Genomic DNA, 21,831 nt, shown 5'->3' on the forward strand with positions numbered 1-21,831 from the left:
ACAGACAAGGACGGCCTGAGTGAGCATGCCGACTAAGTCGTCACTCCCCTCGGTTCCCAAGGTTAACCCAACTAATGCCTTGGGAGGCGCACTACCACTGCTGACTGTACTAGGGGGCGCAGGTGCCTTAGGGGCTGCAGTGGTAGGAGTTTGCCCTCCTTTCTTGGTGCACTCACTAAACCAGTGAGTCTTACTTTTACAGTGTTGGCACCACCTTTTTGACTGGCCTTCTTGAGTCTTCTTCTTCTGTGAAGCCTGACCCCCACCCTCTTTGGTTTGTTGGGGACCTGTCGAAGACTTCTGGTCATTTTGTTCGTTCTTGTTACCCTTTTGGTCTGCTTTCTTCTGACCACCCTGGTTCTGATTCTGGTTCTGCTTGACCCTTGTTCTGACCCATCTGTCCGCCTTCTTTCCCAATTCTTGGGGAGAGGTCAGATCCGAGTCGACAAGGTGCTGATGCAACAATTGGTTCTGACAGTTATTTAAAATCTGTTCTCGCATGATAAGATTGTACAATCCTGTGTAATCAGTAACCTTGCTACCCAGCAACCAGCCTTCCAAAGCCTTAGTGGCACAATCGACAAAGTCAGCCCAATCCTGAGACTGAATTTTCTGGGTGTCCCGGAACAGCACCCGGTACTGTTCCGTGGTTAAGCCGAACCCATCAATCAGTGTGTTCTTCAGGACTTGGTAGTTGTTAGCATCCTCAGCTCTTGTAGTGAGGAGCTTGTCCCTTCCTTTACCTTCAAAGGAAAGCCACAGTATAGCTGCCCACTGACTTGGGGGGACGCACTGGACAGTGCAGGCCCTCTCCAAGGCAGTTATCCACTTGTGGATGTCGTCCCCTTGTTTAAAGGGGGGCACTATTTTACTCAGGTGTCTAGTGTCTATACCCCTGTCTTTCTCTCTATTGAGAATGCTGCCACCAGCGGGATCTAACCCACTTAATTTCTGCTCTCGGGCCAAGGCAAGTCTTTCTTTGGCGAGGGCAAGTTCTTCCCGCTCGATCCTCAGATTGACCTCCCGCATCTTTGCTTCATGCTCCCTCCTCTGAGGGGAAGTCATTCCTCTCTGAGAAGATGCCTGAGAGACATGTGTATGAACCGATCTGCCAGAGCCTCTGGAGAGAGACCTAGCTCGTCCGTTCCCAAGGTTAAGCCTGCTTGAGCGTGGGCCCGGGGCTCCCCCAGCTCCATTCTCATGCCTGCTTAAGTTGGTCCTCGTAAGCCTGCCGACTACCACTGGACCTTTGTCTGCCTCGTCTCCCGACAACTCGTCCTCGTCCTCTGTGTGGAGGTCGAGGTCTGGGTCACCGAGGGTTCCCTCTAAGGGCGGCATGTTCCCATCTGCACTGGGGGGACCTGTGTTAGAGGACCTCCTAGCATCGTACGCCTCTAAGAGACCTATCAGAATTGCGATGGTAGGGTTAGAACCCTGGTTTAGCTTCCTGGAGGCACACAGTTGTCGCATCTCCTTGAAGCTAAGAGTTGCATATCGTGACACGACCTGTGGAGGGTCACTGACCACTAAGGGAGTCTGCGAAGACTCTCCGTGGATCGACATGCTTTTCTAGTGAGGTGTAAGTGTTGCACCTACCTACACTATGGGTTTACCTACTGATCCCTTGCTAAGAGTTGTAGTCAGGGTGTGCTAAGCCCTGTTACACTACAACAGCCGGTTCAGTAGAACTCGGAGTATTCTAAGTTAAGTTATATGTACCTGGGTACTTATGTGATCTTTCACTGCGATATTCTTAGGATACGTGTGTGGTAAAACAACAGCAAGCTCAAATCCCAACCGCTGCTCACCAATGTGAGAAGTTGGCCTGATATGTAGTGCTCACTATTCTAGTGATCACTGTGTATCATTCCAAACGACCCTTATTGATGATTGGTTGTAAGTCAACCTTATAGACCAGCTATCCTAGTAGCGTGGATACGAGCAGTCTTTAGGCTAAACTCTAGAGGGCGTGTTAAGCCAGCTGTTTACCATCACATATACCCCTTGAACACCAAGTGAAAGGACACCACACAAGTTGTTATGAAAATAAAAGGATATTTATTTATAACAAGACTACCCTGGCTCTTTATGAGTCAGGGAGCTAAGCACACTACAAAACTCTTAGGAAAATACTTCAGTTGCACAATTTACACAAATGCCCGAGGGGCACGAGAAACCATCTACACTAACAGTGAAATGCGAATGGTTAGAGTCTGGAGGTACTGATTCCGGAGTGATCCGATCAGTGGGACTAAACGAAAAAAGGAACTGGACACTTGTAGAGCGAACCTGCGATGGAGCACCGAGATGCTCGAGTTACCTAGCCCGGAGGCTGCGGCTGCGTGAAGTTCGGCAAGATGTCGGGAGTCCTCGTGTAGTCTCAGGAGCCTGAAAGAAGAAGTTGCTGGCAGGCGACCAGTGACGATGTTCAGAGCGATCCAAGCCTGGATCGGTGATGAAGGAAACCTGAAAGCAGAGGGGACTCAGTTCTCAACCGCTAGCCAGCGATCGTGTGGGTACCAGGAGGGTACCGGCTGAAGTCACCTCGACCAGGTGAGTGGGTGACGTCGGACTCGGCTGCTCCTCGGACCAGGAGGCGCGGCGGCGACCAGGATGGAGGGCGAGCTGTCCCACGAAGGTGTCTGCGGTCGATGGTGTTGGGCCCAGGAAGGGGGCAGCGGATCTTGGCAGAGGCAACCCAAGCGGGGGAGTCAAGATGGCGTCGGGAGTGGACCAGGTGGGTCCGCGGTACTCCTCTGTTGAAGGGGAGCAAGAGCCAGTCTGGAGCAACCAGACTAGTGATGAAACAATCGTGGTGCGTCGTGAAGAGGGCCACAAGCCGGTCGGCAAGTGGTCGAACAACGCGGTGAACAACAAGGAGCGGAAGGGCCCCCACGCAGATCTCGGGGATGCTGGGGAGGCAGACTTCGATGCTGGAGCTGCTCAGGGTTAGGGCTTCTCAAACCCTAGGTGCACTCACTCGAGGGTCCCTCGGTGGGCGTGCTAGATAAGCGTCGTGCAGGTTCTGAAGATGGCCGGTCCCGCAGGTCTCGTCACACCTACGTCTCTCAGCTGGGCTGATGAGGTAGGTAAAAGGTCAGAGATGGCAGGGACTCGGGTCTCGTCGAGCTGGGCAGTCTTGATCCGTAGGAGAGACTTACAGCAAACCGCAAGCGCTTAGGTGGTGCCTGCTGGTGCAGGGTGGCTACTCCTTAGCCACAAGGGAGAGTCTTCAGAAATAGTCAAGAGTTCCTTTCGTGGAAAGTGGTTCGTGATTCGGAGTTATCCGATTATCTGATTATCCAATTTGGGAAGGGGACTCGCTCCTACCTTTATTCTAAGAAAAGGGGCTGGCCCGTGACTAGGTTCTACCTATGGGTGGAGCCAGGAGGGGGGTGGTTACACCCCTAACCTTTGTCAGGCTTCGCGCCAGCTCAGGGGCTGGTGTGCCCCCGAAACTGGTTTGAGCCGGGCTATGCACAGTGAGCACCGGGGTGCCACTTGCAGTCACCTTCCTTTCAGCCCTGCCTACCTGGGATACACAAACCCTGTCTGGGACGGTGCTAACACCGCCCTCGACAGGAAACCCTTTGTCCAAGCTCCCCTTGCTGGAAGGTCCCCCAGCAGCAGGAGGTCAGACTTGTGTCTGGTGGCAGCATCCATTTTGTGATTCTGAGGCTTGAGTCAACTTTAACCGGGGTTCAAGGTTACTTCCATGTCGTGTCCCTCTAAAAGGGGGGAATGCTAACCCCGTCACCAGAACTGGCGAGGGGTTCGGATTCCCATTCGTATGACACCTTACTCGACATGTATAGGTGATGTGAGGCCAAAGTTAGCAAATGCATTAAAAGTAGTTGGCCCGCGTCACCATGGAACGGCTATTTAGGACTTGGTTCCGCAAGCCGCCGACGGGCTCAGCTCGCGCCAGAGCACCATCCCACATGACTCCCTGCACTCTGCCTTCAGGATTGATAAGGCCTGCCATAGGAGTGACTGATAGGAATCCATGTGTCCATTTTAGGGTTTAGGTGTAGGAATACTACACCTACAGCAACGGGTGATTACACCACGTGGCCCCGGCTGTCGTGCAGCCAGTTGTGTCAGATTTGGGCGGCCATTCCAGGGGTGGCATAATACATGCTTCAGCCCCTGGTAGGCCCTGGGTACACCGATGCCCTGGATACCTGTGGCATGCTGAGACAGGGACTGACAAGGCGGTCCAGTTCCAATTAGTGGATGCACCTAACGTACATGTGTGTTAATTTCGAGAGAGAACAGCTAGGCTGTGGGTCTGATTGGCAGGCCCACAGCCGGAGAAAGTCGTAAACCAATGAAGCAAAAGCAAAAAATCTGGGTGATCATAGGATTGCAGACCCTACTCTCCTACAGGGACTATGTATTTCCTAAAAATGAAAACGTGTATTTTAAATGCATTTTTGCAAACAAGGGTTTTCTTCAGGAACATTTGGTTTGTTTGCCCAAAATGGAAAGTGGTGATAGAAAAATCTGTATGTTTTCAGAAATTGATATGCTGATGAAGACAAAAGGTTGCAATTCCAAAACACATTTAAAGTTGATACTTGAAAGATATGTCAAGCTGAATTGAGGCGACTTATTGCTGTGGTTATGTCCTTTGTGTCACGAGGCATGTGAAGATTTGAATGTTACTTTATCAGTCAGGTGGGGGCATTAAATATTGATAAATGTTTCCCTAGCATTTCTTCTGGTACTATCACCTGGAATACTTGGGTGGCACTATGATAATCCTGCTTAGGGTGGTCATAGTGTAATGTTTGCATGTGCTGTCAATATTTTACAGTGATAAAATTTGCTAGTAGCTCAACAGGACTTTCCTTGAGCTGAAGTAGCTCTCAATACAGAAAAGGTTGGAGACCCCTGCACTAGTAGGATGCAGGAGGCCATCAGCCCCAGAAGCCGCAACACTAGCCTGACCGAAACCCAGGATAGAGGCCGAAAGATGGGAACCAGGGCCTGAATATCCCGGACCCGCTGTTGCGGTGGATGGACCCAGAACTGCGCCGAATCGAGAACCGCTCCGATGAAGAGGAGCTTCTGAGAGGGACTCAGGTGTGACTTCGGCACGTTGATGGAAAACCCCAGCAAATGCAGGAGATCCGCCGTAGTCTGGAGGTGGGAGACGACTGCCTGGGGCGAGCCCGCCTTCAACAGCCAGTCGTCGAGATAGGGGAAGACTGGAACCCCTGATCTGCGCAGATGAGCTGCGACCACCGCCATCACTTTCGTGAACACCCGAGGGGCACTGGTGAGGCCGAAGGGGAGCACGGTAAACTGAAAGTGCTCTTGACCCACCGTGAACCGCAGGTAACGCCGGTGGGCCGGCAGGACGGGGATGTGGAAATATGCGTCCTGCAAGTCCAACGCTACCATCCAGTCTCCCGGGTCTAGGGCAGCTAGAACCTGAGCCAAAGTTAACATCTTGAACCTTTCCTTCCGGAGGAAGGCATTGACGTTCCGGAGGTCCAAGATAGGGCGTAGGCCCCCTTTGCCCTTCTTGGGAACCAGAAAGTAGTGGGAATAACAACCACGACCTACTTCTGGGCTCGGAAAGTGCTCGACGGCCCCCTTGGCCAAGAGGGCCGAAACTTCCTCGTGGAGAAGATTCAAATGATCCCCCGAGATACAGTGGTGCTGCGGTGGCATGGCTGGAGGGATCGTCTCGAAGGGGAGGGAGTAGCCCCTTCGGACGATTTGCAGCACCCACCTGTCCGATGTGATGGACCGCCAGTGGAGCAGGTGATGGCGAACTCTGCCGCCCACTGGCGTGGAATGGGCCTGAAAGCTCGGACTAGGAAGGCTTTTAGGCGGATGCTGCCGGGGTGGATGTGGGCTGACCGAGTCGTCCTCCAGAACCGCCTCGGCGGAAACCACGTCCGCGCGCAGGTTGGTTCTGCGGCTGGTGGCTAGGCGCACGTGAGGAGGCACCCCTTCCTTGGCCACGAAAGGGGCGAAAAGCGGAAGTTTGCGACCGCGGGGCCGAGAGGCCCAAGGACTTGGCCGTAGCCCGGGAGTCCTTAAAGCGATTCAGCGCACTGTCCGCTTTCTCACCAAAAAGGCGAGTGCCATCAAAGGGCATGTCCATGAGAGTGCTCTGGACATCACCCGAAAAGGACGTGGACCGCAGCCAGGCGTGACGTCTAAGCGCCACCGTGGTAGAAATCGCCCTACCCAGCGAGTCCGTAGTGTCAAGCCCACATCGGATAGCATGTCGTGCTGCATCCCTCCCATCGGCCAGAGCCTGGGTAAGTCGTGTCTTGACTTCCTCCGGACACAGGGGCAGCACGTCCTCCACCGTATCCCACAGAGAGTGGGAATAACGGTCCAAGAGACAGGCGGTGTTCAAAGACCGCAGGACCAAACTAAGGGAGGAGAACAGCTTTTTGCCAAACTGTTCCAGTCTCCTTAAATCCCGGTCCGGCGGGGTGGTCGGGAAGGAGGATTGGGAGGTAGAGGCCTGGATAACCAGGCTCTCGGGGGGTAGGGTGTTGGGACAGAAAACTGGGGTCGCCCGGAGCAGGGCGGTGGCGCCTGGCGACGTTCCTGTCCACAGGAGGGACTGTGGAGGGCTTGGACCAGGTGCCCTGCAGAACGTCAATGAGGGCCTCATTGAATTGCAGCAGAGGCTCAGTGGAGCTTGCTGCAGACTGAAGCACCTCAGTGAGGACGTTAGTCCTCACAGCCACGGCAGGTAGCTCGAGCCCAAGAGCTGCGGCCGCCTTGCGCAGCACCACAGAGAAAGCAGCCCCCTCCTCCGAAGCCACTGTCGGAGGAGAGATGAATCCAGTGTCTGGAGAGGTATCCAGACCACTGGCCTCCCCCAGTTCATCTGCCCAGTCCTGTGACAGCTGAGCTTGAACGGCCATAGGATCCTCGGATCCCTTCCATTCGCCCCCGTCATCCGATTCCTGGTATGCAGGAGGAAGGATCGGAGCCGGGCGATAGACATAATGTGTCTCCAGCGGCGCCGAACGCGGCGTCCATCGACGCCGTAACGACGCCGGGCCCGGAGTGGGGCTGAACCGGGGCTCGACGCCGAGTGGAGCCGGCGTCGGGGGTGGTACTGGTGTCTACGCCGGCGGAGGAGGCGTGACGAGGTCGACCGGCGTCAGCTGGGACTCGGGAACGGGTCCCTCGGGCACTTGCGGCGTCGAGGCCGGAGCCGTCGACGGCGCCGGAGCCGCCGGCAGGCAAGGTTGCCCAGTCGGGTCCGCGGGGCCCGAAGGCGCGCCAGCGGGCGTCGACGGCGGAGCCAGGTTCCTCATGGCCAAGAGGAAGGCACTGACCTCCGCCGGCGTCGCGTCAGTCCCAGGGACCGGCGGGTATGGGGACTTGCGCGGCGCCTGCGGCTCCGCTGGAGCCGCGGGGGTGGAACCACCCTGACCCTCGGCCGAGTCGCGCGACCGGTGAGCGGAGTCCGAAGAGCGGCGTCGCCTCTTGGACTTCTTGGAGTGCTTCGACTTACCGGAAGACTTGGAGCTAGACGACAGATGATGACGTCGGCTGCGGCTCCGCGACCAATCCTTGGACCTCCTCCTGGACCGGGATCGAGAGGGGCGCGGAGCCGAGTGGCGAAGCTCGAGAAGCTTACGGGACCGCTCCCGTCTAGCCTTCGAGGTCAGGGCCTTGCAGTCCGAACACGACACCGCGTCGTGGTCGAGGCCCAAGCAGTAAAGGCACCGGCGGTGACGGTCCGTAACCGATATCAAGCGGTTGCAGTCAGCACAGGCTTTAAAACCAGGCATCCTACCGGCACCGGAGTCGAGACAAGATCAAAAAGGATCAAAAAAGTTAGTCAAAAAAGACTAAAAGGGGTAGCTCTCCCGGATCTGCGCTTACTGGCGCGGAAAAAAGAAGAACTGACGTCAGCGCGCGAGGGCGGCGTCTAAGTACTCAGACGACGTCATTCCGGCGCACGACGCCGACGACGGACGCGGAGCCGTAGACGACGCCTAGCGACGCGCAAGGGGTATTGCTGACGAAAAATCTTCCGGATCCAGTCTGACGCCTGGGGATATTCTAAGGTGAGGAATCTAACTAACGTGTTTCTTTCAGATACGAACTAATATAGTTACATGGCACATACGCGGCATGCACACACCCACGAGGTGTTACTCCATATTTGCTTACCTCCAGAGGCGCGCAGCTAGAATTGCCTTACTGCAAGAAAAGCATATAACACAACCGGAGCTAGACAGGCTACGCAAGCGCTGGAGAGGACAGGTATATGGGACGGTGTACTCCGCACACTCAAGGGGCACACTAGTCTGGGTGAGAGGGGGCATTCCATTCGTTTGTGAGGGTGTAGTGACGGACTCCGACGGCAGGTGCACTCTGGTGAGGGGGACTCTTAATGGTCAGGCAATAATATTAGGCTCGATATATGCCCCAAATGTAGATCAACTGTCATTCCTAGCACAGTTGTCCTCAATATTGACACCTTACGCTGGGCTCCCCTGGTTACTGGGTGGGGACTTCAATTGATGCGAACACGTAGTGAGGGTCGGACATCCCGCCAATAGTCAGTAGTAATACCAGACACGCGCGTATATCCCACTTCACGGCCAGAGTGGGCATAGCCGCAGCCAATGGGGGGGGGGGGGGGGTTTACTGTCAGGCGGATGCCATGAGATGGGGACAAAGGCGGGGGAGGGGGCATGGGGAGAGATAATTGCATAGACATCGGTTAATGCTGCGACGGTTAGTTTGGTTTTGATCACAATATCGGTTCAATTGTATCTGTCGAAGGATCGGAAAGGACTCTAACACGCACTGAGACCATGCAATTACTGTACTGTATCTTTTATCCTCCCTGAAATAGACAGTTTGGGAGGGTTAGCCTCGGCCCTGTAACAGCATAGGCATAGAATTGTAGGTCTTGTTTCACACCCAAGTTAAATGGTATGCTTGTAGCATGAATAGACGGAATAATGTATCGATGGCTCTTGATGTGACACGTTGCCTTTTATGGATATGTAACACCAAGTAAAATACAATAAAAACAGATATGAACAAAAAAATGATAGTGACATATTTGTTTTGAATGTCCCCTTATTAGCCAGTCGTCTAGATAGGGGGTAGACGTGGATTTTTTCTCTTCTTAGATGTGCGGCCACTGCGGCTAGACACTTTGTGAACACCCTTGGAGCAGATTTTATTCCGAAAGGAAGTACCTTGAATTGGTAGGGTGTTCAGTTGTGCAGGAATCTTAGGTACTTTCTGTGCCTTTTGTTCATGGGGATATGCGAGTACACGTCTTTGAGGTCTACTGTTGCCAATGAATCCCCCTTTTTGAATTTGTGGGATTATTTCTTGGGGGGGTACACATTTTAAGGCGTTGTGTTAGTATGAACTTGTTTATGAATCTCAAGTCCATGATTGATCTTACAGTCTGATCCTGTTTGGGTACTGGGAAGTAGTTTCCTGTGAACCATTCTTGTGTTGGTACCTTTTCTATTGCCTGTTTTAGGCTTAGGTCCTTGATCTCTGCTTTTAGTAGTGTTTGTTCTGATCTCATTAATTTCCTTGTTTTTGGAGGGATTGCAGGTGGCATCTGTGAGCTCTATGCAATACTGGTATTTTATCAAATTTAATATCCAATTGTCTGTGGAACAAGGATATTCTTCCCCCCACCGGTGTCTAGTGTGGGTCCTTCCTTGTGTTGAAGTCAGTTAGACCCGTTTCCTCTTCCTCTAGAGGATCGGCCTCTTCCTCTGCCATTGCCTCTTCCTCGAAAGGGCCGCTTCTGGTGTTGCCAACCTGGATCGCTTGACTGCCGACACATTTGTTGACTTGGGTTCTGCCCTTGAGTGTGTTGTGACATCTGTTGACCTTGACCAAAGGAGCCTCTACCTGTGGGCTCTGCTATTGAACCCCCCTTTTCAAAGGGAACCTCTTTGCTGCAAGGCGTCCATTGGCCTTGCTATTTCATTGTCCTTTATTTGTTGAAGGGATTCATCTACCTCTTTGCCAAACAGTGCTTTTCCACTGAATGGCCTACTAATGATGGAGGTTTGAACTTTCTGCTTAAAACCAGAGATTCTGAGCCAGGCATGTCTTCTCAGGATGGTCCCTGTGCACATCTGCCTACTAGCAGTGTCTGCTGCATCCAAAGCTGACTTTAGACAGGTGTTTGCCATGTTATCCCCTCCTGGACAATAGATCTTGCCTTCTTCTTATCCTCCCCAGGGAGTTTGTTCAAAATCTCCTCTATCTCATCCCAGTGTTGGTGACCATAGCCATGTAGTAGGGCATTTGAGTTAGCAATACGCCACTGTGTTTTTGCCTCTTTATCTATCCTTCTCCCCACCATATCCATCCTCTTACTTTATTTTTCTGCGGAAGGGCCGGTGTTGGAGACTGCATTTTCTCTCCTCCTGGCTATGGTGACAATATTTGAGTCAGGTACTGTACTTCCCTGAATATCTACCACGGCGGCAGGGTATATAATGCTGCACCAACTACCAGTGTTTGTTATAAATAATTCAAAAATTGCTTCGTATGGTTGCTAACATTCAATGCCCACCTCCCGAAACCAGCCACCGACTATGGTTTCAAATACAGCATGAGAACACAAAAGATGAGAGAAGCATTGTTACAAAGGCAAAAAATGTGTCTGGTTCAAATCCCACAGATGGTGGAGGACAGCGATGACAGAAATGGTCAGTCTTTCACTAGATGGTTTAGTAGATTCTTTAATACATTATTTAATACACAACAGCGAACGCGTTTCACCCTTGCGGGCTTCTTCGGGGCAAGTAAATTGTTCACACCGTCGAGAAAGGGAATTCCAAATAGTGTTAGCCCCAGTCGGTCGGGAAGGAGGCTTGGCAGACATAATTCCTGCCTATATACCCAATGCCCAGTGACAAGGCGGCTTTACACAAGTTGTTTGTGCAGGAAGCTTCCCAGGGACACCCATGCTCGGATACTCCTGGTGCCGTCCCAATCACGACTAGGGAGAAGTGATAAGAGCATCACACCTCCCTCACCTCTCCTCCATCTGCTCCTGCTCTGATACTCCTGGTGCCGTCCCAGTCCTGACAAGGGAGAAGTGATGAGAGCGTCACACCTCGCTCACCTCTCCTCCATCTGCTCCTGCATGCTCGGATACTCCTCGTGCCGTCCCAGTCAAGACTAGAGAGCAGTGATAGAGCGACTAGGGAGAAGTGATGAGAGCGTCACACCACCCTCACCTCTCCTCCATCTGCTCCTGCATGCTCGGATACTCCTGGTGCCGTCCCAATCCTGACTGGGGAGAAGTGATGAGAGCGTCACACCTCCCTCACCTCTCCTCCATCTGCTCCTGCATGCTCGGATACTCCTGGTGCCGTCCCAATCCTGACTAGGGAGAAGTGATGAGAGCGTCACACCTCCCTCACCTCTCCTCCATCTGCTCATGCTCGGATACTCCTGGTGCCGTCCCAGTCCTGACTAGGGAGAAGTGATAAGAGCGTCACACCTCACTGTAGGAAAGTGGCTCTGTATATACTGTTCCCAAATAGGTACGGGGTGTACAGAGTCCACAGTCCCCAGAGGTTTGGCAGAGGCTAAAGTTAGATATAACCTTACTCTCTAAAGTGGTAGCTTGGTCGAGCAGTAAGGCAGTATCAGAGGACAGTGTAAAGCATTTGTTGTACACAGTCAGCAAATTGTCTCACAAACTCAAGAACTGAACTCTAGGCCAATGGTTTGTATATAAAAAATATATGGTTGTTTTATTTTAGAACCAACAATGGGTATCAAAATATACTTTCTCAGAATGAGATGCTTTAGTTAAATACTTTGCAAGAGGCAATTGACTTGAAATGCAATAGTTACAGTTTGTTGCAATAGGCAACACAATTTCAAACAATAATACATTGAGCTCAATGGGAATTTTAAGTTATATGCAATCGATAACTTTCAGGATTACTTTTCTAACTCCAGGACTGGATCCTAGATTCAGTCCTGGGACAGTTCTTGGAAACGAGTAAATACGTTTTAGTTACTGTTGTGATTTTTAAGCAATATTTTGCTATTTTAAAAGTTGACACTTAGAAACTTTTTCTAATCAAAGTTACCAATGTTATCCTATGGGAGGAAATTCACTTAGCAGGTAAGTGGGGTTATGGTTACTTTTTCTAGGTCAGTGTTGGATCCTGGATCCAGCACTAGTGTACCACCTGTAAGCAGTTGAGAAACTGCGTTTAAAGTTATACAGGCGATTTTCAAGGAATATTTAAAAGTTTGCAAAATCGACACTTAAAAGAAATTTCACAGAAAAACAGTCTATGGTTTCCTATGGAAGAAAATTCAAGTTTCGGGTAAAGTATGTTCTCGTTACTTTTGTAATCCAGGGCTGGGCTCCTAGGCTCAGTACTGGGAGATCTATCTAAAGCAGGTAAGTAATTACGTTTTTACAGTTGGTATGATTTTTAAAGAATATTTGTAGTTTGCAAAAATCGACACTTAGAAGAATTTTCACAGAAAAACAGTCAATGGTTTCCTATGGGAGAAAATGGAGTTAGTGGTAAGTACGGTCATAAGTACTTTTCAGGGTCAGTGCTGGGCACTGCTCGTGGGAGTCCCAGATGCTCAGAGTCACAAGGTAGCCAGGTCCTCCGAGGCTTGTTAGGTTGCTGGCCACAAGAGGTGCCGGGATTTAGTAGGAGCAGGTTTGAGGGTCAACAGGCCGGTAGGGCTGGGGCCAAAGCTGTTGGTGTCTTCCTCTTAGGAGCTGCACGGCAGGTCTTCTTTCTTCTTGCTCTTCTTTGCTGTTTTGGAATCTGGAATCTAAGGAAGGAAGGTGCAGGGTGCCCCTAAATACTAAATTTAGGGGCGTTACAGGTAGGTAAAGGGCAGGGACCACTGGGTCCCTGCCCTGGGGTGGGTACACCCCCTATCCTGCCACTCTCCTGTGGGAGGGGGGCAGTGGCCTAGTCCTGATTGGGCAGGGCTCCCAATCTTCAAGATGGTGAGAGCCCGGGGACATGCTTCCCATCGCATCCCCCACCTGAGGGGTGGGGTTGGCAGAGGCTGGCACACCCCCTGTCCTTCCTTGGGGTTTCCGGACAGTCTTCCCACCAGAGTGGGGGTCAGAACAGGTGGGGGCCAGTTGCTGAGTACAGCAAGTGGCCTGGAGAAGCTGACAAAGGCGGCATGCCTTTGAAGCTTCCCCTTGCCCATCCTGGGGGAGGAGACCTAGCACCTCGTCTAGGATGTGCATTGTTGCAGGCCCAGGAGAGCGGATGGCTCTCTACCCAGGGGTCCAGCAACATGTCTGCTGTATGGCAGCCTAGGCAGCCCATCAGACCAGACGTGGATTGTAGGTTAGGTTCAGGGGGCATCTCCAAGATGCCCTCTGTCGTGCATTGTACATTAAATCCTGCGGGTTTAATGTGCTGAGGAGTTTGATACCAAACTCCCCAGTCTTCAGTGAAGCCATCATGGTGCTGTGAAGTTTGTGTTGACGATCTCTCAGCACCGTATACTCTTAAATGGCAGCACTGCACTTAGTGCACAGGAATGGACCTAGGTACTGTAGGGGCACAGGACTCATGCTCCTGTTCCCACACCACTGGCATAGGGCACCCAGCTAGAGGGGTGGCTGATGTATGACAGGGCAGTGTATGTTGTGGGCATGGCACACAGGGATGTGTGCCATGTCGACTCTGTTTTGCCTTGTATCCAGACAATCAGCCTGCAAGGGCAGTGTGTTTGTGTTAGGGTACAGAGCCTCTAAGGGTGGCACAATAAGTGCTGCAGCCCTTAGAGGCCTTCCCTGGTCACTAGGCCCTGGGTACCTAGGGTACCATTTACCAGGGGCTGACATGTGGCCAGGGTTTGCCAAGTTGGCTTTTAGGGAAGGAACATAGGCCCTGGGCACCTGATTGGCAGGAGCCCAGGGCACAAAGTACATTCAGCAAAAAGTGGGGGCATACCATGCAAGAAAGATGGCACTTTCTCACACTCACTCACCTCTCTTCCATCTGCTCCTGCAAGCTCAGATACTCCTGGTGCCGTCCCAGCCCTGACAAGGCAGAAATGATAGAGTGTCACACCTCACTCACCTCTCCTCCATCTGCTCCTGCATGCTCTGATACTCTTGGTGACATTTCACCTCCATCACCTCCTCGAAGCGCTTCAGCTTCTCTGATGCCATTTCCGAGGCAATCCTTCCAGTCTTCTCCTGAAGAGCCTGTCGAAGCCTCAGGTGTTCCTAGACATTGGTAGAAAGCAACTTATTAAATGCCATCTGTCAGAGCTCAATGGATCACCTTTATCGGGATAGATTCCATAAAGGAATGTATTGGGTTTGGGGGCGGCGTCTCGATGATCCCAAGACACGGAGCACTATCAGGGAGCCCCACAGAATGGGAGGCCTCGTCCGGCGCTAAAAGGAACAAGAGCCAATGGCATAAGAGCGCCAGAGAAGCTGGTCTGTACAAGATGCCCAATGGGAATGGCCCTCTGGTTAGGGAGCGTCAGAGAGAAAGGCAATTGAGCAGACGAGAGATTCCCAGGGGCCCACAAAGGCAGCCCTGGACTACTTCAAACAGAAACGTCACTGGAGAGAAATGAAGGGCCTTGTCAGAGGCAGTTAAGCCCTTGTACACCCCTTACCAAATAACACCTTAAAAGCTTAACCAGCATCCATTGCCTTCATCCCAGTAACTGGCCCTAGGGCCTCATCTTCACTTCCAGTGCAAGGTTCTTCCACACCATCCCTTCAACAAAGGCATAGGCTCCAGCTCCCTTCAAACTGAGGCCAAAGTTTATGCGCATTAACTCTTGACCTGCAGGCATCCACTCCTGCACACCCACCCCTTAGTCCCAAGGTGAGGCCACTGATCAATCAACCGTTACCCAAATGGATGGTTGAACTCACCTGTCACATCCAGGATAAGGCTACAGCAAATTAACCTTTCACAATCTGCGACTGGCTCTAGCTCTCAGACTAACACATAAAAAGGCTCCTGCACCTCATCTTCACCTAGGGAGAAGCTCTGCACCTTTACACTCAACCAACAATCAGCTCACTCACCCTCATATTTCACCCAAGGGATAGGCTATGGCACTAGACTGAACAGCGAAGGCTTGCCACTCTCCAGTGAGGCTTTGCCACTTTCCAGTGAACAGTGCTTACTCAGTGCAAAAAGTGGTAGATGGCAGAGCAGCAGAACTTCTGCTATGTAGACATCACAGTGTAAGCAAGGTTGGCATCACTCGCTCAATGAAGCGGGCAGGAAAGTAGGACAAAGGGGGTCTACTGCACTCCAAATCTAACCTTTCCTCTGATGCGAAGGTCTTCTTCATATCGCCGAATGAACGCTTCCACCTCGACTGATCTGGGTGACAGCAGCATGAAAGGAACCTCTGGAGCTGCAGGAGCAGCCCGGGAATCTGCAGGGCTCTGCAACAAAACAAATGGTTATGTTACACACTGCAAAGTCAATTTACAAACAACCAGGGCTTCATTTACCATAGTAAACTATTCTACACAGTTAGACCAACATAGTGAGCACAGAATTGTCTGTGCAGACGGTGTTACATCAAATGGTCCATGAAGAACAGGACAATATTAAAGAGGCAGGACATTGAGAACAGAGTATTCTAGATGGTGGGCTGATCCACACAAGGAGTATTCTATGTAGCTATCAGACCCACACAGAAAATGTTTCCTTTAATGTGATCCATATTTATTTTTTATTTGAGTGTTTTATATAGCTCTACACGTCACGTAGGTCACTTCCCAGGGCTGAAACATAAAGAGGCAGATACAGTGAGAATTCCTGATTACATGAGTTATGAGTATAGCGAAGGGCAAAGGGTCGTCCTAGATCAGGCACTCAGACATCACCCAGCTATGTTCCTTGGAACGGAGTAAAAGTCTGCTTGAAAAGTCAGTTTTCAGAAGTTTGTTAACTAAAAATAAGCAGCTTCAGATCAGTGATGAAACCCAAGACACATGTGTGACCCTGGACTCCTAAGGAGGGTAAGTATCTTAAAGGAGTGGTTTGACCCAGTGAGTTGAGGAGGAGCTTCGTTTCTGATGGGACAAGGGTGGAATTTCAGAAGTGCCAGCACTTCTGTCTGCCTGGCATTATATTCTTTCCAAACTGGAGAGGCCAGTGTACATTACGGAACTCCAAAGGGGCCATGACCTGATTACCTTTGTTCAATGCTCAGTATGGAAAAGGAAGAGCCTGGAGGGTCTGATTCAAAAAGAGTTGGGTGTGCGTAGGTGTGACTTATGCTTCACTTACCTGGAATACACGCGAGTAACTCACAGCTGCCAAATCTTTTGAACTGGGCTCTCCTCTTTTTTTAAACAGCCTGATCGCAACAAGACAAAATATTTATAGAAATCCTACTTCCTTACTAGCATTAATTACTTTTACTTCAAATTTCTACCAAATAATTTTCTCTGACCGCTGATTTGTGCCACTGCTATAGGCTGGCATAGGCGCCAGCATTTTTAACAAGTATTTATATGGCACTGGTTCTGGTGGAGTGGACGGTGAGGGTTGCGCTGCTGCCCACTCACTACCGTATGGAAGGAATATTTCCATCCTTAGCCAATTGGTGCTCTAGCGCTGCTTTATTACAAATCAAATGCAGCTTTCTCACAGATTTATGCCAGATATTGTAGGAAGCTGGCTCTGTATATACTGTACCAAAGGTAGGTATAGTGTGCACAGAGTCCAGTGGAACCCCGGAGGCTTACACCCCAGCGGTGAAACACCAATGTAAGAAGCTGGCTCTGTATATACTGTACCACAGTAAGGTATAGTGCGCACAGTGTCCAGTGGAACCCCTGAGGCTTACACCCCTGCGGTGAACCACCAATGTAAGAAGCTGGCTCAGTATATACTGTACCAAAGGTAGGTATAGTGCGCACAGAGTCCCGTGGATACCCAGAGGCTTACACCCCTGCGGTGAACCACCAATATAAGAAGCTGGCTCAGTATATACTGTACCACAGTAAGGAATAGTGTGCACAGAGTCCAGTGGAACCCCGGAGGCTTACACCCCAGCGGTGAACCACCAATGCAAGAAGCTGGCTCAGTATATACTGTACCAAAAGGTAGGTATAGTGTGCACAGAGTCCAGTGGAACCCCCGAGGCTTACACCCCAGCGGTGAACCACCAATGTAAGAAGCTGGCTCAGTATATACTGTACCAAAGGTAGGTATAGTGTGCACAGAGTCCAGTGGAACCCCTGAGGCTTACACCCCAGCGGTGAACCACCAATGTAAGAAGCTGGCTCAGTATATACTGTACCACAGTAAGGTATAGTGCGCACAGAGTCCAGTGGAACCCCGGAGGCTTACACCCCAGCGCTGATCCACCAATGTAAGAAGCTGGCTCAGTATATACTGTACCAAAGGTAGGTATAGTGTGCACAGAGTCCAGTGGAACCCCTGAGGCTTACACCCCAGCGGTGAACCACCAATGTAAGAAGCTGGCTCAGTATATACTGTACCACAGTAAGGTATAGTGCGCACAGAGTCCAGTGGAACCCCTGAGGCTTACACCCCAGCGGTGAACCACCAATGTAAGAAGCTGGCTCAGTATATACTGTACCAAAGGTAGGTATAGTGTGCACAGAGTCCAGTGGAATCCCTGAGGCTTACACCCCTGCGGTGAACCACCAATGTAAGAAGCTGGCTCAGTATATACTGTACCAAAGGTAGGTATAGTGTGCACAGAGTCCAGTGGAACCCCTGAGGCTTACACCCCAGCGGTGAACCACCAATGTAAGAAGCTGGCTCTGTATATACTGTACCACAGTAAGGTATAGTGCGCACAGAGTCCAGTGGAACCCCTGAGGCTTACACCCCTGCGGTGAACCACCAATGTAAGAAGCTGGCTCAGTATATACTGTACCAAAGGTAGGTATAGTGCGCACAGAGTCCCGTGGATACCCAGAGGCTTACACCCCTGCGGTGAACCACCAATATAAGAAGCTGGCTCAGTATATACCAGGGGTCTCCAACGAGTAGCTCGGGAGCTACTGGTAGCTCACCAGTACCCTCAAAGTAGCTCTCAGAGGTGAAGTCAATCCCAGTATCTCATTCAGAGAGTCTATGCAGAGACTCTAAGCATATTAAAAAATGCAGCACTTCTCATCTGAAGATCTTTAGCCAACCAGCCTATGGCAGGGACTAATATTAACAATCAAACACACACTGTGTCGGCCTATTGAGTCTGCCACATGGTCACTTTTATCCAGTCTCGGACTAAGTCACAAGGTGATTAGCCATGTGGTAGTCCCCTGCTTCATCAATTTCACCGTGTGTGTGAACAGTGGGCCATAAATGAAGAGTGGAAGTGGTAGCCTGAGCAGTAATCAGGGCTGACCCACTAAAGTGTGGGACTGCAGGAGTCAGAGTGAAAATGTTTCAGTTGGGTGCATGAGCAGCCAAGGGCTGAGGAAAGCGATGATCCTGAGCAGAGAAAATGAAGAGCCTCATCTGCATTCATCTATGTGTGCGTCCATTATAAACACTGTTTATTCCTGTAAGCTACACTTGGTGTCAAGGACTACCAAATGGGTATGCTAGCCCCCATCATATGGGTTTTGTCTGTGGCTCAATTGTGTCAGTTCATGGCATAATAGTGCCAATGACATAATTATGGCCATCCTTTACTATTTTGGGTATTCGTGGTCCAGTTATGGTACACTGGCAGCCATCAGTGACTTATTAAGAGCATACCACCGCAATGGACCGCACTCCGCTAGCCCCTCCTCCGGGTCGCCCCAAGGGAAGCTGGTACATGAAGTTCTTGAGTGGTTCACCCCAGTGGGTGCAAGTAAGTACTTGTTGAACTGATGATCTCTGATGAAGTTCTTGAGTGGTTCACCCCAGTGGGTGCAAGTAAGTACTTGTTGAACTGATGATCTCTAGACCCGATACATGTCCCGGGTTTTAAAATATAGCCCGAGACATGGCTCGGGTTTCGGGATAACTTCCCTCATCAGTAGAGAAAATAGTTAGGGGTGGAAGAGAGGGCTGCCAAGCAACCGTCAAAGGCCTCAGTGCCCGCACCTGCGCGCCGTGAGAGGTACTAGACCTGATAATTTTTGGCAGTCTACAGCACCCCGCATACATACCTGCTCCCTGCTGACGAGAGGCAATTACCTCGAAACACGTGTCCAGGGATGGCATTTTAAACTTTTTACTCGTGGCATAGGTGTACCCGCCGCTGTCACTACATCCTCCAGAATCCTATGGGGCTATTTGCTAGTATGACGAGCGGTGTGCGACCCACTTCGCATTTTGTATTTAAAGCTCCCTGAGCTATGGGTTGACGAGCCCGGATCCCGCACCTGCGCGCCGTGAGAGGTACTAGACCTCATAATTTTTGGCAGTCTACAGCACCCCGCATACATACCTGCTCCCTGCTGACGAGAGGCAATTACCTCGAAACACGTGTCCAGGGATGGCATTTTAAACTTTTTACTCGTGGCATAGGTGTACCCGCCGCTGTCACTACATCCTCCAGAATCCTATGGGGCTATTTGCTAGTATGACGAGCGGTGTGCGACCCACTTCGCATTTTGTATTTAAAGCTCCCTGAGCTATGGGTTGACGAGCCCGGATCCCGCACCTGCGCGCCGTGAGAGGTACTAGACCTGATAATTTTTGGCAGTCTACAGCACCCCGCATACATACCTGCTCCCTGCTGACGAGAGGCAATTACCTCGAAACACGTGTCCAGGGATGGCATTTTAAACTTTTTACTCGTGGCATAGGTGTACCCGCCGCTGTCACTACATCCTCCAGAATCCTATGGGGCTATTTGCTAGTATGACGAGCGGTGTGCGACCCACTTCGCATTTTGTATTTAAAGCTCCCTGAGCTATGGGTTGACGAGCCCGGATCCCGCACCTGCGCGCCGTGAGAGGTACTAGACCTGATAATTTTTGGCAGTCTACAGCACCCCGCATACATACCTGCTCCCTGCTGACGAGAGGCAATTACCTCGAAACACGTGTCCAGGGATGGCATTTTAAACTTTTTACTCGTGGCATAGGTGTACCCGCCGCTGTCACTACATCCTCCAGAATCCTATGGGGCTATTTGCTAGTATGACGAGCGGTGTGCGACCCACTTCGCATTTTGTATTTAAAGCTCCCTGAGCTATGGGTTGACGAGCCCGGATCCCGCACCTGCGCGCCGTGAGAGGTACTAGACCTGATAATTTTTGGCAGTCTACAGCACCCCGCATACATACCTGCTCCCTGCTGACGAGAGGCAATTACCTCGAAACACGTGTCCAGGGATGGCATTTTAAACTTTTTACTCGTGGCACAGGTGTACCCGCCGCTGTCACTACATCCTCCAGAATCCTATGGGGCTATTTGCTAGTATGACGAGCGGTGTGCGACCCACTTCGCACTTATTAAGAGCATGACTGCACTATATTTAGGTGCCCCTGATATAATTGTGGCTGCCCCTTGCATAATAATGACCATGACCAATAATATGGTGGCCATCCTGGTCCTTATGGTGTCTAGACTTGGCACAATTTATACTGGTGGGCATTATTGGCATTATACAGTCGTCCTCGGTGCTATAGCGCCATGGATTGATTATGACTGCAATACCTGAGCATTTGAAGCAGTCTGTCCATATGAGGCATTTGTACAGGTGAGTGCCCAATTAAAATGACTAGCTGATGTTTGGGGACTGTGAGAAGTTGGCCTGATATGTAGTGCTCACTATTCTAGTGATCACTGTGTATCATTCCAAACGACCCTTATTGATGATTGGTTGTAAGTCAACCTTATAGACCAGCTATCCTAGTAGCGTGGATACGAGCAGTCTTTAGGCTAAACTCTAGAGGGCGTGTTAAGCCAGCTGTTTACCATCACATATACCCCTTGAACACCAAGTGAAAGGACACCACACAAGTTGTTATGAAAATAAAAGGATATTTATTTATAACAAGACTACCCTGGCTCTTTATGAGTCAGGGAGCTAAGCACACTACAAAACTCTTAGGAAAATACTTCAGTTGCACAATTTACACAAATGCCCGAGGGGCACGAGAAACCATCTACACTAACAGTGAAATGCGAATGGTTAGAGTCTGGAGGTACTGATTCCGGAGTGATCCGATCAGTGGGACTAAACGAAAAAAGGAACTGGACACTTGTAGAGCGAACCTGCGATGGAGCACCGAGATGCGCGAGTTACCTAGCCCGGAGGATGCGGCTGCGTGAAGTTCGGCAAGATGTCGGGAGTCCTTGTGTAGTCTCAGGAGCCTGAAAGAAGAAGTTGCTGGCAGGCGACCAGTGACGATGTTCAGAGCGATCCAAGCCTGGATCGGTGATGAAGGAAACCTGAAAGCAGAGGGGACTCAGTTCTCAACCGCTAGCCAGCGATCGTGTGGGTACCAGGAGGGTACCGGCTGAAGTCACCTCGACCAGGTGAGTGGGTGACGTCAGACTCGGCTGCTCCTCGGACCAGGAGGCGCGGCGGCGACCACGATGGAGGGCGAGCTGTCCCACGAAGGTGTCTGCGGTCGATGGTGCTGGGCCCAGGAAGGGGGCAGCGGATCTTGGCAGAGGCAACCCAAGCGGGGGAGTCAAGATGGCGTCGGGAGTGGACCAGGTGGGTCCGCGGTACTCCTCTGTTGAAGGGGAGCAAGAGCCAGTCTGGAGCAACCAGACTAGTGATGAAACAATCGTGGTGCGTCGTGAAGAGGGCCATAAGCCGGTCGGCAAGTGGTCGAACAACGCGGTGAACAACAAGGAGCGGAAGGGCCCCCACGCAGATCTCGGGGATGCTGGGGAGGCAGACT

The 21,831-nt window shown here is 51.2% G+C and overlaps 1 protein-coding gene across 1 annotated transcript in view; it reads right to left on the bottom strand.

Annotated features, from left to right (window-relative positions):
• Positions 1-21,831, bottom strand: part of GLE1 (GLE1 RNA export mediator) — a 336,359-nt gene that overhangs the window by 237,636 nt on the left and 76,892 nt on the right. The window contains exons 3-4 of the mRNA XM_085614075.1: positions 15,305-15,430; positions 14,088-14,236 (exon numbers count right to left, since the gene is read on the bottom strand). Coding sequence (XP_085470201.1) covers positions 14,088-14,236; positions 15,305-15,430 — 275 coding nt within the window. The remainder of the gene's footprint in view (positions 1-14,087; positions 14,237-15,304; positions 15,431-21,831) is intronic.

The sequence above is a fragment of the Triturus cristatus genome, chromosome 1_2, assembly GCF_964204655.1.
Source record: "Triturus cristatus chromosome 1_2, aTriCri1.1, whole genome shotgun sequence".
Classification (NCBI taxonomy): domain Eukaryota; kingdom Metazoa; phylum Chordata; class Amphibia; order Caudata; family Salamandridae; genus Triturus; species Triturus cristatus.